We start from the raw sequence: 18,385 nt of genomic DNA, 5'->3' as shown, positions 1-18,385 counted from the left end.
TGTGTTAGCATACAGTATTTGTTTTTCTCTTTCTGACTTACTTCGATCTGTATGACAGACTCTAGGTCCATCTACCTCACTACAAATAACTCAATTTCTTTTTTATGGCTGAGTAATATTCCATTGTATATTTGTGCCACATCTTCTTTATCCATTCATCTGTCGATGGACACTTAGGTTGCTTCCACGTCCTGGCTATTGTAAATAGAACTGCAGTGAACATTGTGGTACATGACGCTTTTTGAATTATGGTTTTCTCAGGGTATATGCCCAGTCGTGGGATTGCTGGGTCATATAGTAGTTCTATTTTTCGTTTTTGAAGGAACTTCCATACTGCTCTCCATAGTGGCTGTATCAATTTACATTCCTACCAACAGGGCAAGAGGGTTCCCTTTTCTCCACTCCCTCTCCAGCATTTATTGTTTGTAGATTTTTTGATGATGGCCATTCTAACTGGTGTGAGGTGATACCTCATTGTAGTTTTGATTTGCATTTCTCTAATAATTAGTGATGTTAAGCATCATTTCATGTGTTTGTTGGCAGTCTGTATATCTTCTTTGGAGAAATGTCTGTTTAGGTCTTCTGCCCATTTTTGGATTGGGTTGTTTGTTTTTTTGATATTGAGCTGCATGAGCTGCTTGTAAGTTTTGGAGATTAATCCTTTGTCAGCTGCTTCATTTGCATATATTTGCTCCCATTCTGAGGGTTGTCTTTTCGTCTTGTTTATGGTTTCCTTCACTGTGCAAAAGCTTTTAAGTTTCATTAGGTCCCATTTGTTTGTTTTTATTTCCATTTATCTAGGAGGTGGGTCAAAAAGGATATTGCTGTGATTTATGTCATAGAGCGTTCTGCCTATGTTTTCCTCTAAGGGTTTTATAGTGTCTGGCCTTACATTTAGGTCTTTAATCCATTTTGAATTTATTTTTGTGTATGGTGTTAGGGAGTGTTCTAATTTCATTCTTTTACATGTAGCTGTCCAGTCTTCCCAGCACCACTTATTGAAGAGGCTGTCTTTTCTCCATTGTATATTCTTGCCTCCTTTATTAAAAATAAGGCGACCATAAGCATGGGTTTATCTCTGGGCTTTCTATCCTGTTCCATTTTTCTATATTTCTGTTTTTGTGCCAGTACCATACTGTCTTGATTACTGTAGCATTGCAGTATAGTCTGAAGTCCGGGAACCTGATACCTCCGGCTCTGTTTGTCTTTTTCAAGATTGCTTTGGCTATTCGGGCTCTTTAGTGTTTCCATACAAATTGTGAAATTTTTTGTTCTAGTCCTTTGAAAAATGCCATTGGTAGTTTGATAGGGATTGCATTGAATCTGTAGATTGCTCTGGGTAGTATAGTCATTTTCACAATGTTGATTCTTCCAATCCAAGAACATGATAGATCTCTCCATCTGTTTGTATCATCTTTAATTTCTTTCATCAGTGTCTTATAGTGTTGTGCATACAGGTCTTTTGTCTCCTTCGGTAGGTTTATTCCTAAGTATTTTATTCTTTTTGTCACTGTGGTAAATGGGAGTGTTTCCTTAATTTCTCTTTCAGATTTTTCATCATTGGTGTATAGGAATGCAAGAGATTGCTGTGCATAAATTTGTATCCTGATACTTTACCAAATTCATTGATTAGCTCTAGTAGTTTTCTGGTAGCGTCTTTAGGATTCTCTATGCATAGTATCATGTCATCTGCAAATAGTGACAGCTTTACTTCTTCTTTTCCAATTTGGATTCCTTTTATTTCTTTTTCTTCTCTGATTGCTGTGGCTAAAACCTCCAAAACTATGTTGAATAATAGTGGTGAGAGTGGGCAACCCTGTCTTGTTCCTGATCTTAGTGGAAATGGTTTCAGTTTTCCACCATTGAGAATGATGTTGGCTGTGGGTTTGTCATATATGGCCTTTATTATGTTGAGGTAAGTTCCCTCTATGCCTACTTTCTGCAGGGTTTTTATCATAAATGGGTGTTGAATTTTGTTGAAAGCTTTTTCTGCATCTATTGAGATGATCATATGGTTTTTCTCCTTCAATTTGTTAATATGGTGTATCACATTGATTGATTTGCATATATTGAAGAATCCTTGCATTCCTGGAATAAACCCTGCTTGATCATAGTGTATGATCCTTTTAATGTGCCGTTGCATTCTGTTTGCTAGTATTTTGTTGAGGATTTTTGCATCTGTGTTCATCAGTGATATTGGCCTGTAGTTTTCTTTCTTTGTGACACTTTTGTCTGGTTTTGGTATCAGGGTGATCGTGGCCTCGTAGAATGAGTTTGGGAGTGTTCCTCCCTCTGCTCTATTTTGGAAGAGTTTGAGAAAGATAGGTGTTAGCTCTTCTCTAAATGTTTGATAGAATTCACCTGTGAAGCCATATGGTCCTGGGCTTTTGATTTTTGGAAGATTTTTAATCACTCTCTCAATGTCAGTGCTCGTGATTGGTCTGTTTATATTTTCTGTTTCTTCCTGGTTCAGTCTCAGAAGGTTGTGCATTTCTAAGAATTTGTCCATTTCTTCCAGGTTGACCATTTTGTTGGCATAGAGTTGCTTGTAGTAATCTCTCATGATCCTTTGTATTTCTGCAGTGTCAGTTATTACTTCTCCTTTTTCATTTCTAATTCTAATGATTTGAGTCTTCTCCCTTTTTTTCTTGATGAGTCTGGCTAATGGTTTATCAATTTTTTTTATCTTCTCAAAGGACCAGCTTTTAGTTTTATTGATCTTTGCTATCGTTTCCTTCATTTCTTTTTCATTTATTTCTGATCTGATCTTTATGATTTCTTTCCTTCTGCTAACTTTGGGGTTTTATTGTTCTTCTTTCTCAAATTGCTTTAGGTGTAAAGTTAGGTTGTTTATTTGAGATTTTTCTTGTTTCTTGAGGTAGAATTGTATTGCTATAAACTTCCCTCTTAGAACTGCTTTTGCTGCATCCCATATGTTTTGGGTCATCGTGTTTTCATTGTCATTTTTTTCTAGGTATTTTTTGATTTCCTCTTTGACTTCTTCAGTGATCCCTTGTTTATTAAGTAGTGTATTGTTTAGCCTCCATGTATTTGTTGCCCCTTTCCTGTACCAGTTGGATGCTGTATTAATTATTTTAGTCTGACAATACATTTTAACGTTTGTAAGGCAAGACCTCATTATAACTCTTTTGTCGCAAAACTTTCTTAGCCATTCTTGATACCTGCTTGTTAAGGAGATCGTAAGTGACTGAGTGGGAGACTAGAGTCAATACAGTTAGAATCACGCTGGTTTCCATTGGAAAGGGCCATGAAAAGAGGAGAGTTGTGGAGAGCAGACACTTAAAGCTGGGACCACAAAAAATCCATCTGAGAGCTTCTAGTATCCAACTGATGGGACTTCCAGAGTGATACCACTGTGATAGGTCTCAGTACCTCCGGAAGATGGATAAATCAAGGCATATACATATATTTTCCAAAAAAGGATACAACTTTCATTCTGTCTCAGTTAAATAGACTATTTAGGAATAAAGAATTATCCTTTGGATATGATATTCAACTTTTGGAATTTGACGCAGATATGTAAACATACATACTATACAGCAGGGGTTCCCAACCCCCGTTAGGAGCTAGGCCACACAGCAGGAGGTGAGTGGTGGGCAGCAAAGCTTCATCTTCTCCCCACTGCTCGTGTTACCACCTGAACCATCCCTTCCCAACCCCTGTCCATGGAAAAATTGCCTTCCACGTAACCAGTCCCTGGTGCCAAAAAAGTTGGGGACTGCTGGTATACAGTACAGGTGTACCTCGTTTTATTGTGCTTTGCTTTATTGCAATTTTTACACATTGTAGCTTTGTGGCAAGCCTGCATTGGGCAAGTCTATTGACACCATTTTTCTAACAGCATTATTTTTTAATTAATGTATGTACATTATTTTTAGACAGAATGCTATTGTACACTTAACAGACGACAGTATAGTGTAAACATAGCTTTTATATGCACTGGGAAACCAACATATTCATGTGACTCACTTTATTGTGATACTTGCTTTATGTGGTGTCTGGAACCAAAGTCACAATATCTCCAAGGTACGCCTGTAATGTATGTTTGAAAACATACATAGCAACACAGTATACACTTCCCTACACATGTACACACACATATATAGACATATTTATAAACATACCCATGTAGATGGATATAATATATTGAAATTAAGCATTTTCATTGTTTGAGGTTCTTGTAACAAATGGAGAACCACTATAGTAAAACCTTACTAAGGTTGTAAATACGCCCATCACAGGTTAAGCCAGAGACTCTAACATCAGCCTTAGGAACTATATTCTAAAGAGCTGAGTGTTCTTTACCTGTGTTTCTCTGTGCTGAGAATATTTCCATGAGAATTTCACCCCAATTCTCCCCTCTGAAGTGTGATAGAATGTATCATTCCTATTTCTATCCATAGGGAGCATGTAGAAAACAAGAAGTGGTATTGAAAGACAGAGGCACTGTAAACACAAAGAAAACTGATTGGAACAAAGACCCTCTGGCAATCAGGGGGAAAACCAGCAGAAGCCCCATTGTACATCTTTCCCACCCTATTCCCCGGAAGTAAAGAGAATGAGCAGAAATCTAAATCCAACATAACAGCATTTGGACCTGTTGGCTCAGTGCCTTCTCTGGAGAAGCAAGGTCACTGAGCAGTTAGTTCTCAGGACTGCATTTTCCTGGGTAGTTAATGGCCTTGGTCACCCAGCATCAGTGCCCTTCCCTTTTTTCTTTGTTTTGACCATATCCTACTCACTGGGTTTCACTAATTTTCAAAGAAAGCTCACCTACTTCCCAAGCATCTCATCTGAGAGAAGTGCTTAGCTAGAAGTCAAATCTCCGGAGGAGAGGTCTTTGCCAGTCTGCTGGCTAGTGGACTTCTCTGCATATTCTGTGTTTAGCAAACAGTATATCCGATCTCAGACGTTGCATGACTTTTAATCATTAACTCATCCACTCGCTCCTCCTCAGGTCAAAGAGATAGGAAATTTTGAGTGTGATATGATTTTTGTTGTTGGGGATTTTTTGAAATCTTCTCTTTGCAAAGATTGTGGCTAGCAGGGGAAGAGATAGGGGGCTCAAAGGTATTCATATATAGAAGACGTTTCTAGTATCTTGTGTCTAGGCCAGCATCCTTCCAGTGCACAGGAGAAAAGAAGCAGAGTTCCAGGATAAGAACGATGAGACGTTTAACCCATTTAGAAGGCACAACTGCTGAGAGAATTTAAGAACTAGGGGTCCAGATGCGTTGACTTGAAAAGTTAACAGCTTAGACATAAGAACCTCTTGCTCGTAGCAGTTGAATGAGGGTAAGCTGAAAAGTTATATCAGGGGACTTGATGTCTCTTAAGCCTCCTTTCTATCAGGAAAATATCACCTGTGTCATATTCCTGTCTTTGGTTCTCAGAACCTGATATGGTCTGAGGAGAGATGGAATCACAGTTGGTTGCATACTTGGGAAATACATGTTACTGAAATACATCCAGCCCGTCACACGAAGTCTTTGCTCAGGGTCAGTGCTGGTCCTGTGTTGGAGTAGCCAATTCTTTTATTTTCACTTATGAGCAAATGAGATCAATATACCAGTACTTACTCTTACGTCAGTTGGTAAAGTACGATTTGGTGCTGAAACCCAGCACGTCCTCTCTGTGCTACTTCAGTTCAGTTGTACGAAAAGCTAGAAAGAGAAAACAAGATATTAATCCAAGTACCTTATTGAAAATAAATGTGTTTAATAACAAAATTGAAAAGAAGTTATTGTTTTCACCCAATATAGTAGAGTACTTGCCTAGTTTCATAGTGTCCCTCCCAGCGAGGTACAAGGTTATTCCTATCTAGAAAGAGATTCTTCCCTCATCATACAAACATTGAGAATTGTTTCTCATATTTACTTTCAACTTCTGTGAGGACTCTAAATTAGATTCCTCTCCATTTTCCTCCTCGGTCTTTACCGAGGTCCTTGTCTTGAATTTGTGACCCCACAATTATTTTTATAATTACAGACTATGTTGTTAATGATACCTGATGAGGCTGTCCTTGCCAGCGGTCATTGGAGAGCAAAATCTTTTTCAATTTGATTTACCCACAGTGACGTCAAAAGCAGCCTGAGTAATTACTAATAAAATCCACAAGTCAATACGTGCTCTCTTTTCTAACTATTATGAATGTGCCTCCTTAGTTTCCTTCTCACTGTGGTTTGTTTGTGGAGTGTATTATTAGTGTAACAGGCCCTGAGTGTAACAACCCTATTCATTCTGGGACAGAATTTGGGATGAGGCATGTGTACCTTGGAGCCCACCCAAAAGGTTGAATTACTTAAATACCAGGAAGCTCTTATGAAAAGGTAATCTCACCCTGCCAAGCGGTATGATGGCCCGGGCCACACGGAGAACATTCCACAGAAGCCACAGTGTGTAGTGAAATTTGAGAGCTGCTTTTAGTTTTGCAGAAAATTGATGAGTTAGTCACTGTAGTAGAATCTATTTCATAGCTATGGTTAAATTCCCCGTAGATCTGCTTAATCTTCTCATGTAACTCTTTTACCGGCCCGTTCTCGTTTATAAAAGCAACACGAACCAAAGATGGTTGGTATTTGCGGTTGCTGTTTGTTTTCTGTTGGTATCCACCAGGCTTGGCTGAAATTCAGGTAACCAGTAGCTTAGCTATTTCCAGCTTGCTGTGGTCAATGCTGTGGAAATTATTACTGAGATAAATATACTTTTGCAGAGAACGTGATGAGCGCTGGCTGGATTGCCCTGGGCTTTCATCAAACGCTGGCCAGAAAGAAATATGAATGTGAGAGCATACATAACTCAAATTGTTCTCCCGTCTTAGCGATATGGACTAAAGATGCAATTATGAATCATGACTTATGAGTTGAATTTAGGTCAGCAGAAGCTCGCTAATTCTTTCTCCTGCTAACCACAGCCTGTATCTTTTTCTTCTTTGGAACACTATCCCAACTCCTGGGAGGGATTCAATAAGAATAATGGGACATCTAGTAAGACTAAAATGATTTCACAGTTTGCTAGTACGCTATGAATAAGGAAACCTAGACATCCTTTTTGAGCATAGCAAAGGTTTGTCTTGATTTTTACTCATTTTTTTTCATGGATCAGTCTTTCAGACTTGGGGATTTGTGATAGGTATTCTCATCTCTCCTGCAAACTGGCAAACAAAAATGCACAAATCTTAGAAGATGAAATTGGAAATGCCAGTGGGGATTTTTCAATGCAATTTTCTCTGTTTTTTTAAAATTAGTCTAGTCAATAAAAAATTCCTCTACACATCCTCAAACTTCACTGCTCCCAGGCGGCTATTACTGAAGCCATTACTCATCTCTAAAGTGGAGAAATCTAAGGACACAGTCACTGACTGTAATCACTTTAGGAAGAAAAAAAAACCTTGGAGAGCTGATGGCATGTCTGAGTTATAGGAAGAACCCCAGAAGATGATACATGTGCTGTAGTGGAAGAGATTAAATTGATTAATGAAATTGATTTTTTTAAATCTATTAATGTAGAGAAAAATTGGAGGGTAAGAAGAACTGATTTTAATGAGCTCCGTTCTTAAATTATCTTTTTATTTGCAATTTAACATTTTTTGCGATGCTGAGAGATTCAGTGGAACCCAAGGAGCAGGGAAGAATATACTTAGAGAAGAGAGGTTTATATTCTGATTGGAAATTTAAATCTTTTAAATTTCAAAGGATTTAAAAGATAAACAGTAAATGCCAGAAAACAGACTTATCAGAAGAAGTAGACTAGATAGGTGTAACTTGTTGGTTCTCTTTCCACCCCTTCAAATCCATGCTCTGGACTCCTGGATAAGTTCTTGGGCCAGTTCTATAGCCTTCATTACTTCTTTTAAGGCCAGGAACCATCTTGCCAATACTTAAAAAAAAAATTCCATCTTCTGAGTAGTATAAAAACTCCAGATTTGTATCCAGTTAATATTTGAGCCCGACCCCACTCCCCCTGCAGTTTGAGGTCGGGCTCCTCTTCAGTTAGCTGGCTCCTTTCTCATGCCCCCCAGGGTCTAGGGTCCAGCCCAGACCCAAGGTGACTGGGGGATGGGCACATCTGATGGAGTTGGTGCAGCCGCCTTGTGGCATCAGGACTTTTGTAGCGGTTGCACAATTGCTGCTTCTTTCTCTTCTGAGGCCCTTTTGTAGCTTTCTTGGAGAGCACCAGGCTGGAAGCGTCCAACTTCAGTTCCCTTGACTTGGCTTTACCACCTGTACTGGCTGCTCCCTTCTGGCTGACCCCAGACCTCCCCCCTCCCCTCCCCCTCCAGCTGCATGGGCCTCCTACCTCCCCCAGCTCCTGGGTTTCTGATCTCTGCTCAGTCATTTGCCTTTCCGGCCAGAATTCCTTTCTGATGGCTGGCAGCTGGCTCATTTCCCCCTCTGCTCTTCACTATCACTAGGCAGATATGACCCTCACTACATCCAGGGGGTACTCACAAACTTCTGAGTAGTTCCTTACAGCCCTCTTTTGACTCCTGATGGGCAAGACCTCCCATCCCTTTCTCCCTGATGGTTTTCTCCAAATGAATTCTTTACCTTCCCTATCAGTGTGGAGGTATGGGGTGGGCTAAAGCTGAAAAGGTTTCCCAGTTTTTTGGTGGATCCTCATAGTTGGTCCAGCACTTCACTTCAGGATGAGAAAATAGTGGCATCCTCTGAATTAGCTGCCTTTGGGACCTCTGCTAAAATGGAGACAGAGGGGATCCCGTTTTCATATCCTCAAATAATTAAAGTGGGCTTCAGGTATTTTCTTTCTTTCTTTGGATTGTTTCCTTTAAACCTGTATTTTATCCCCATGATTTCCTTTGACCTGGACCATCTGGGGTCCCAGAGAGAGTTCATGAGGACCACCAATATTGGTGGTGGTTTGCTGGAGCCCTTCCCACAGACTCTGGGCAGCGAGGGAAGGATCCACAGATGGCGGGTGTGCCCACACCGGATCCCATCCAGTCCCGCCTGCTGGGGAGCAGGGCTCTTGTCTGGCAGGACTTGGGAAGCTACCCAGAACCATGCCTTCTGCCCACTGAAGCACAGCATAATGGCGTTGGAAGACGAATGCTTCAGTAAGCAGTAAACGCTGATTTCTGGCTACGTTAATTTTTCATTTTACGGTCTTTGTGGCCATTCGAGGTGATAAGATTAAGCTGTAAAACCAGATTACCATTCTCCTTTTAATAGCTGAATATAAAAGCAGCACTGTTCTCCCTAAGTGCTACCCTGGCTTCCCACCTTTCTTGATATGTTATCTATCCGGAAGACAACAGCAGATTTAAAAGCATAAGAGAAGTGTTAAAACTAAACGGAACTGGCGAGAGAGCTTATGAATAATTAAATCCATCTAGACATCCTCGTAAGAGATCGTTCGCTTGGCCTTGGAATCCATACGCTAGTGAGTAACAAAGAATACAGTTGCTGTACGAGCTCCCAGGAAGCTTCAGCTCTTCACAGGAAGGATGCTCAGTGAGAAGGGAAAAGCAGAAAACTGCCCACACAAATTCTTTGTTCAAAACAATTTAGTTTTATCCCATAGTTTCAACATGTCAGTAACACAATCTGTTATGTTGCAATTGAATTTTGGAAAGTTCTCAAGAAATTTTAAGTCTTAGTCATTATTTCCTGAAGTTCTACTAAATTAGTAACATTGCAGGCTAGTGACTCAATTTTGTTCTTATATCATTGTTCATAGTCTTAATGCACATAGATCGTGCCCTGTTATATAACATTTAACGTAGGAACATTCACAAGGGACACTTGTGGTTCTAATTCTATATCATTGTTGCTTACTACTTTAAAATGGGAAAGTGGGAGGCTTCATACGATTTCTGTAATTAATTTTAAAACAGCATTTTATAAAATGCTGTTTGGATAAAGATTTTGTTTATATTGGGAAGGGGGGGGAAATCCTAAATGTCTTTTACTCAGAGAGATTTTCATTTTCCAGTTTTATCATTAGGCTACACACAATCACAGTTACTCAGCCAACACTGAGACTCTCTTGCAAAGCTGCCCCACCAGAATATTCCAGTAAAAGGACGTGAGATCTAGTGGAGAGTGTTGTTGTTAGAGCTTTGCTAGATCATAACCTTTCCCACATACACCTCACCCCCCTCCACACACACAGGTTCACTCCATCACCAGTTCCGAACAGAATTGGCATCTAACTGCTGCTTTCCGGCTTGGCCTTCAGCACCTTGGTCCAACCCCCCCTCATGTCTCACGGGGACTAGATTGGTGTCAGGTGCCTCCTACATAGAGCAGCTAGAAGAATCCTGTATTTCTTCCTCCTTAAAATCCCTCAGAAGCTGCTCACCGGGAAGAAAATCCCAGCTCAGAGACCTTGCCTGATCCAGCCCTGCCCCCTGCCACCTCATCTCTTAGCCCCTTGGGCTCTCTGTGTTCTCACTCACACTGCCCTCCACCCAAGCACTTCCCTACCTCAGGGCCTTTGCACGTGTTGTTCCTCTGCCTGGAATGCTCTTCCTCCAGATTTTGAACTCATTGGCTCCTCCTTTTCCCTCGGGGTTAATAAAAATATCTCCCCCTCTGGGAAGCCTTTCTAGCCTCCAATCTAGGACCCTCCTCCTTCCCCGAGTTGTTTCAGTCTCCCTCTTTATTCCCTCATCAGATGTCTCCCAATCAGTAATTATCCTATTTGTTTCATTGGATGCCTGCTCTGTGACACCAGGGACAGGGTATTCGTTGTTCATTGCTGAATCCCCAGTATGGAGAACAGTGCAAGTCGTATGGGCTCGAATACAACTTGGAGGGAGTGAATACGTGTAGCTGCTACGTGTATGGATGGATTTTTCCTACGTAAGATTATTGTTGATCCTGCAGGGCTGTGTATCTTGCCATGTCTTCATTATTTAAAATTGCAGTCATATTTTCTCATCAATTTAACATAGTTGCAGTCGATCTGCAAAAGCTCTATTTCTAGTCCCAAACCTAAGAGCCTATGACCCTCACTTTCACCCTCTTCTTGCAGAGAATCTATGGGCTCTAACCCTAACCCTAACTTAATCATATCTATGGGGCTGAAATGCAGCCAGAATGCTGAATTAAAATATTGAAAGACTCCAGTTTGTGGGTAATTAGTGCCTGCCATGACTGTGGCCCCCCAAGGATCCTTCCCTCTTCCTTGGGAGGCCCCTGTGGGCACTGCTGGAGTGGGCCAGAGCATGAGGCCTGGATGACAGCAAGGTGGTGGTGCCCCGAGAAGGCACTGGGACCCTAGCGAGCAAACACGTGACGCCTATTTGGCACCCCCATGGCTGTAACCACCTGCTGATGCTTCCTCACAGTCGCCCTCATATGGCTACTTTGGGGAACTGCAGCCTCTTGAGTGTTACCGTTTCTATTAATGCCTCTTGGCATGTGTACCATTTCTGTTTAATACTCTCGTGTTACTTGATCTTTTACCTGCACTCTAAAATGGGAATGTCCTATTTTTCCCAAATATTTATATCATGTTTTCTTTCATCATTGTGTGAGTAAACTCTCTCAAGTAAAAATACTTGAAGTTCTCATGCTGTAGTTTGAATGTGATCTTTTCAGAAAATAACGTCATCATCATCACTGTTACTCTGGTCAAACTGTAGTAATAATATCTACAGTAATGATTCCCCTACTAGAGTAAGGATGAACTTGATTTTTAAAATCTAGTGGTTTTAAAGTATAAGTTCATTTTTAAGAACTTAGCTGACGTGGTCAACTGAGAATCAGGGGCACTATGAATTGACAGTCAGCTTTCTCTCCACTGCTTTGTTGCGTACTTTAGAGTGTTTGCTGTGATGAATCTGAAATCATTCACTTCCCCCAAAAATAATTTGGGTGGGGAGAGCTGATCTTTAACTTTCACTTATTTGGGCTGGCATATATATTTTTTAACCTCTCTCTTCCTGGTCTCTCCAAATAACAGAGTACGTTTCCTGATGGGGGGACGTCACGGAGAATTTAAGTTCCTGCCTCCCTCTGGCTATGCCCCTTGCTACGAAGCCTTACTTCCAAAAGAAAAGATGAGATTGGAGCCTGTCAAAGAGTATAAACGTGATGCTGAAGGTGTTCGAGATCTGCTGGGTACCACCCAGTTCCTCTCCCAAGCTTCTTTCATTCCGTGCCCCATAGATACCAGTCAGGTAGGTTTGAGCTGCCAGCAGAAGGCAGCCCACAGAGATGATGCTGCATTGTCTTTGAAACATTCTTATCATACATTCTACTGAATTGTCGTGATGCGTGAACGACCATTATGCTTCACGTTTCCACCATATGCGGCAATTGAGCTCTTGAAGGATTTTGCAACCAATGAACATGGTTAAGCACTTGCTACATGCAAGGCACTGTACTAGGTTCTGTGAGGCATAGGCAGACGTGTGACAGTATTCTCTGGGAATGCACAACCAAGCTGAAGAGATAAGAAGCAAATGTGTTATTTTTTTTCAAGTCCAAATGTAATATGCAGAATGATCGTGTACACAAATAAATGCTAGAGACGTCCTTTATGCTAGAATGTTTCTAAAAGTCTGTGTAGAGAGACTGGCATTCAGTCAGGACCCTTTAATAAACTTAAATGGGGAGGGGCGTCCAGGGGTGAAGTAACAGGAATGGGATGAATAAGAGCCTGGAAGTAGAAGCACAAAATAGGGACAGGTGGCAATGAATATTCTCCTGTGGCTGGATGCTTGGAGGACGAGCAGGTAGGAGAAGCGTGGGAAGTAAAACTGAAAGCAACAGGGGAGAGCATGGAGACCTCAGAAGGTGCTGGTAAATAGACATTTTCTTTTTTTTTTTTAAGTCTTTATTGGAGTATAATTGCTTTATAACGTTGTGTTAGTTTCTGGTGTATAACAAAGTGAATCAGCGATACGTACAGACATATCCCCATATCCCCATATCCCCTCCCTCCTGCGTCTCCCTCCCACCCTCCCTATCCCACCCCTCTAGGTGGTCACAAAGCACCGAGCTGATCTCCCTGTGCCACACGGCTGCTTCCCACTAGCTATCTATTTTACATTTGGTAGTATGTATAAGTCCATGCCACTCTCTCACTTCGAAATGGACATTTTCTTTCCCTTCCCAGGGTCTCTGTTTTGACAGACACACGTTCACACAGTTATGATGAGGAACATACAACAGCTTTCCAGTGCCTCTGCCATGCCAGTGCTATTCACATCACTATTCTAGATGTTAGAGAAAATAAATGTAAAGGCACCTTGTCTCTGAGGCACTTGTGGTAATAGTTTGTAGGAGTATGGCTCTTTTAACCTGTAGATGGTCTCTACAGTATATTTTCCCATAATACCTCTATGGCCCTGTTACATTCAGCTCTGTGTGTGTGGTCATGCATCTGCTTCTTACCTCCTGTAGCTAATGATTGTGAATTCTCATTGTCTAGAAATCACAGTGTCTCTCTGTCTGCTTCACAGAGCCTAGTACAACATCAGGAATATAGCTGGAGTTGAGAATGTTGATAGGAAACGAGCTAGGAGTTTGTGAGCCAGAGGTAATCCTAGGAATCGGATCATCTGCTTGCTGTGTATTTTAGATAAGAAGTTTGAGGGCCAAAGAACTAAACTAGCTTTTCTGTGGACACAAGGTGGTTAGTGCCCAAGCAGGGAGAGGTTGTACACATGGACATGGTTCCTACTTCTCTGTGCTGCCCTCCTTACCAAGTTATCAGAGACGTAGGTATTACTCAGAAAAGTCTTCCTGGAGGAAGCAGGCCTCAAAGAGAGTTCAAAAGAATGAGGGGAAGTTTTGATGAGGGAGGAAAGAATACTGGACCAGAGTGAGAAGAGTTTCTAAACATACAGAATAGAAGATTTGAAAATCAAAGAGTGGAGATAAATCAACAAGCCAGATGAACTTTGATGTCTGGACCCAAAGCTGAATATGTATAGACCCTGGAATGAGGGAAATGTTGCTGGGAATCAAATAATAAGGAAGTTCTCTTTGGAAAGGTGCAATTTATTATTTTGAATGAGACTTTGTAATTTTTTAGAATCTATCAGTCTGTGAAATTATTGTCTAAAGAGAAGTTAAATACAAGATACACAGTCAACTCCATCCTGCTTGGGGCACATTAACCAGTTTGCAGATAAAATGTTGTTGACTAGATCCCTATCCTTCAGTGCTACCTGTGTCCAGTGCTTGAAGCACCCCCAGGCCTTTGCTGAGCGCTGCGGGGGAGGAGCCCAACTCCTAGCAGCCTTCCCTGGGGACGTCAGTCTCAGGCCCCAGACACCCAGGAGGCAGTTACCAAGCCAATATTACTCTATCCCAGCTAGTCACCAATTGAGGTCACTGAAATTATGATGCAGGATTGTTTGTGGAGGCTTCTTTCCACGTTTCCCCCTTTTGCTGAAGCAAGTGGTTCCTTCACATGGAAATCCCCCTTCAGGCTGTGATTAATTTAAACAGATTAAATTAGTTAACCAATAAAACTCAAATACAGTTGTCATTTGTTTACTAATAATTTTCCCCACTTTGCTCCTTATCAAAACATTATGCCACGTAACTTTGACTTTTCAATAATAAGTTGGTTTTTTTTTAAAGAGTGTCTTTAGTTGAAAGGCCAATAGTGGTTATGACACATAGTTAAAATATTTTATTGCTACTTTTCTCTGTGGTCTCCTTATACATCACTAACTTAATATACTTTTTCTACAAAAAAAAATATATACATTTTTTTCCATGAGCGCCCCTCCTTGAAAATAATTGGGATTTTTGCAAGTAGTGGAAACACTAATAATCATTATAATAGAGCTAGAATTGTAGGAGCCAGGGAGGTGATACAGAAGGGAAACAGGTCAAGTGTGCAGGCCCTCCTAAAGCAGGGGGCCATTTCTTAGCCCCAGCTGACTAGTTGCCAGGCAAAAGTGTGGGGCCAATGTTAGCAATCTTTCAACTGGTCAGGGGAAATTAGAAATTGGATTTTTATATGAAATCTCCTATTTCTTAGGAGCTATCAACTAATAAATGAAAATGGCAATAATTAATTGTTTACTGTTATAATTGTAGTAGTAGTAAATTAAAGAAAGGGGAAAAAAAAGAGAAATTTGAGTCCCCAGTTGGTGACCTTTGTGGAGAGACATGAGCAAGGTTCCAGGAAAACACAGAGAAACTTTTCCTGAAGGTACCTGGGGAAGACCTCCAAAAGGTAGTGAGGCATTTGAGCTAACTCCAGAAGGATAAATACTGAGGGAGTTTGTATTAAGACCAGAGCTGGACAGCAGCTAAAGGGGTAAAGACAGATTTTTGCTTAGAAGTTATTGCAGTAGGGGAAAAGGAACTCCACTATAGAGCTGGGGTCAGTTCTGAATACAACACAAACAACTGGGGATTTACAGCCAAGGAGCAGGTTTGGGGTGCAGGTGGGGTGGGCGTGTCAGTGACGGAAAATTACTAAGAGGAACATCACGGGTTGGGATGGATTCTTGCTAAACTGATCTAACAGGATTCTTACTGAGGGCAGGTCAAATAGATCTGATATCACCTGGGGGAGGATGGGAGATGAATAAGTTTGATCAGACATGGAGGATGATCACATATCAAGGGTGTAGATTGTCACTAAACTAATTTAGCAAGATTCTAGCTAGAACTGGGATCTTGAGGACAAGGCCCAAGGATCGAGCCTAGTCAGAAATGGCTCAGAAGCACCCATCTAGAGCTTGGTCCAAGGAGAAAGTCTTTGTCATTTGCCATGTGGCATGGGGGTAGGAAGTATACATATGATGTGTATCATGGGGAGTACTAATAAGAATTAAGGTTCCGTGTGCAAGGGCACAGAACTGAGCGACAGTGTGACCTTTGGGGAGAATGTCAGGAGCTTTGAAAGGATGTGTTTGGGAGGACCGTGACAAGAGGACTGAAGAATGGCACTATATGCTTGGTTAATACATCTAGTCTGTGTCTTGGGAGTGTCAAGGGGCACTTGGATGTACTCAGGAGGAGAGTGTTTTGATGTGGTTGTGTTGTCGTGAGCTCATCACTCTGGCCACAGTGTGAAGAATAGATTGGCGGGGAGTTGGGGAGACCAATTGCAAAGCTCTTGCGATGGTCCAGGTAGAAAAATAATGAGGTTGAGTGACGTAGAGGAGGGGAACCTTCAGAAAGATGATTAGGAAATAAACATGTTGGATTTTGTGACTGATTAGGTGTTGGTGGTGGGGGGATGTAATGCCAAGAGAAAAGACACTAAGATGACTTTATGGTGGGGTCCTTCAACGAAAAGAGAAAATACAAATAAGACAAGAAAAAGGTTTTGAAGGAAAAATAATGAATTCAGCTTTGAATAACATGCTGAGTTCACTTTGGTGGGAAAATCCTGCAGGTAGTTGGAATAGTAGGTCTGAACTTCAGGAGAGACCATGGCTGGAGGCTGGATGGTCAGGAGTGACCATCTGCAAGTGGATGAGATCTCCCAAGGAGAGAGTATAGAGGAAGGGGAGATACGGTCCAGGGGAAGCCAAGAGAGGAAGGAATCTCTAGAAGTAGCCCCTCCTGGGTGATGTGTAGAGAATTCAGCTGGGGCACACGATCTGTCTAGATTTTATGATAGATTTCAGTACGGTTGATTCTTGCAGTTGTCACTTCTCACTTCTTCCTTTTCCTTTTAGGTTGTTTTACCACCTCACCTAGAGAAGATCCGAGACAGGCTGGCTGAAAACATCCACGAGCTTTGGGGAATGAATAAAATAGAGCTTGGCTGGACTTTTGGCAAAGTATGTGTTTGAGTGGCCGGGCCAGGGTGGAGGGTTGGGTTGCCTTGTTACCTGAAGGCGTTCTTCAAAGACTCACATGAGAAACAAACCTCACAAGCCCAAACCCACTGGTTCTTACTGACTCCCATCCAGCTCTCACTGAGTATAGCAGCCTTGCTTGGGAGTTTGTTGAACTGCACTCAGGAGTGCTGGGGAGACCAGCACTGCACAGACAGACCCAGGAGCCTGTCTCCTTCTTACTCCCAGATGCTGGTCTTTTTCTTCAGGGAATATCGAATGTGGTCAACCCTTAGCTCCTCCTTCAGAGCCTCACATCTCCCTTTCTCTTCAGAAAAAGCTGTTCTCTCTGCATGGCTGGTGAAAAGAGGCTGATTCATTGTTGTGAGTCAGAATTTGTTTAGTGTGGTTTTCAGATGCATCACTAAGATTAATGGACACGCAGAGGAGGTTAAGGAATCTCTTTCACTAGAAAACATTTTTCAAAGAGGATGTAAATTGACTTTGTTCTGTGACTTGTATAAGGTCATGTCTGAGGGCAGAAGGATCAGTGATTCTGAAGCTCCCTACGACCCTGGCACTCTCAGATTATGCACATTCCAACTTAGTTACTGAAAGCGCCCCTGCACTCTAGCGCTTATATATTGATATAGCTCCCATACATATCCTCCTTATATACGACCACCTCTTTGCTGTATGCTCTTTTAACACCACAAACCTCTCCTTTGAGAACGAATTACAATTGCAATTGTAAATTTATTTCTATGATGATTGTATTACTACTGCATCAGACTGTATCCTTCATGGGGCTGGGGCTACCCCAGCTCACCATTGAACTCCTAAGGTCTAGCTCACTGCCCACCACATAGTAGACATTCGACAAATGTTTGTGGAATGAATGAATGAATTAGTTAATGTCTGGATCTACACCGTCCAATACAATAGCTATGGGCCACACGTGGCTACTGAGCATTTAAAATGTGACTAGTCTGAGTTGAGACGTGCTGTAAGCGTAAAATACACATTGGATTTTCAAGACTTTCTATGAAAAACTAATATAAAGTAGCTCAGAAATAATTTCTTATATTAATTACTTGTTAAAATGGTAAGGTTCCAGGTGTATTGGGTTCAGTAAAATACATTATTAAAATTCATTTCACCTAGTTTTTTCGTTTGTTTTGTTTTGTTTTTGTTTTTTGTTTTCTTGCTTTTCTCATATGGCTACTAGGAAATTTGAAATTACAAATGTGGTTCACGTTGGTGGCTGACTTTGTGCTTCTATTGGACAGTGCTGGCCCAGATTCTGTATTCCTTTATGTTCTGAAGAATGCTACCCTGCAGTGGCACTGTGGTTCCATGAGTTTTGGACAGGCAGGAGCATGACTACCACGCATAAAATGGCTTCTCTAGGAAAGTATGTTCTGAATGCAGACACTTGACTAGAAGCAGTCCTCAGAACACAAGCCACTGGCAGCCTGGGGACGGCGTGTATCATTTATTAGAGGGAAGATCGTCTATTTGCCTATCAGCAAATAACTGTCTTTGTCTTGCCTGATATGAATTACCTGGGCCATGTTTCCAAAGCGTGTCTTTTCTGTTTCCCAAGGCAGTGCCAGTTGTCAAAACTTAAATTAT

The 18,385-nt window shown here is 41.4% G+C and overlaps 1 protein-coding gene across 1 annotated transcript in view; it reads left to right on the top strand.

Annotated features, from left to right (window-relative positions):
- Positions 1–18,385, top strand: part of RYR3 (ryanodine receptor 3) — a 550,597-nt gene that overhangs the window by 314,278 nt on the left and 217,934 nt on the right. Inside the window, 2 exon segments of the mRNA XM_079909615.1 lie at positions 11,953–12,169; positions 16,649–16,753. Coding sequence (XP_079765741.1) covers positions 11,953–12,169; positions 16,649–16,753 — 322 coding nt within the window.

The sequence above is a fragment of the Stenella coeruleoalba genome (assembly GCF_951394435.1).
Source record: "Stenella coeruleoalba genome assembly, chromosome: 2".
NCBI classification, from domain to species: Eukaryota; Metazoa; Chordata; class Mammalia; order Artiodactyla; family Delphinidae; genus Stenella; species Stenella coeruleoalba.
Note: the sequence above shows the minus strand (reverse complement) of the source record. Positions and strands in the feature narration are given on the sequence as shown.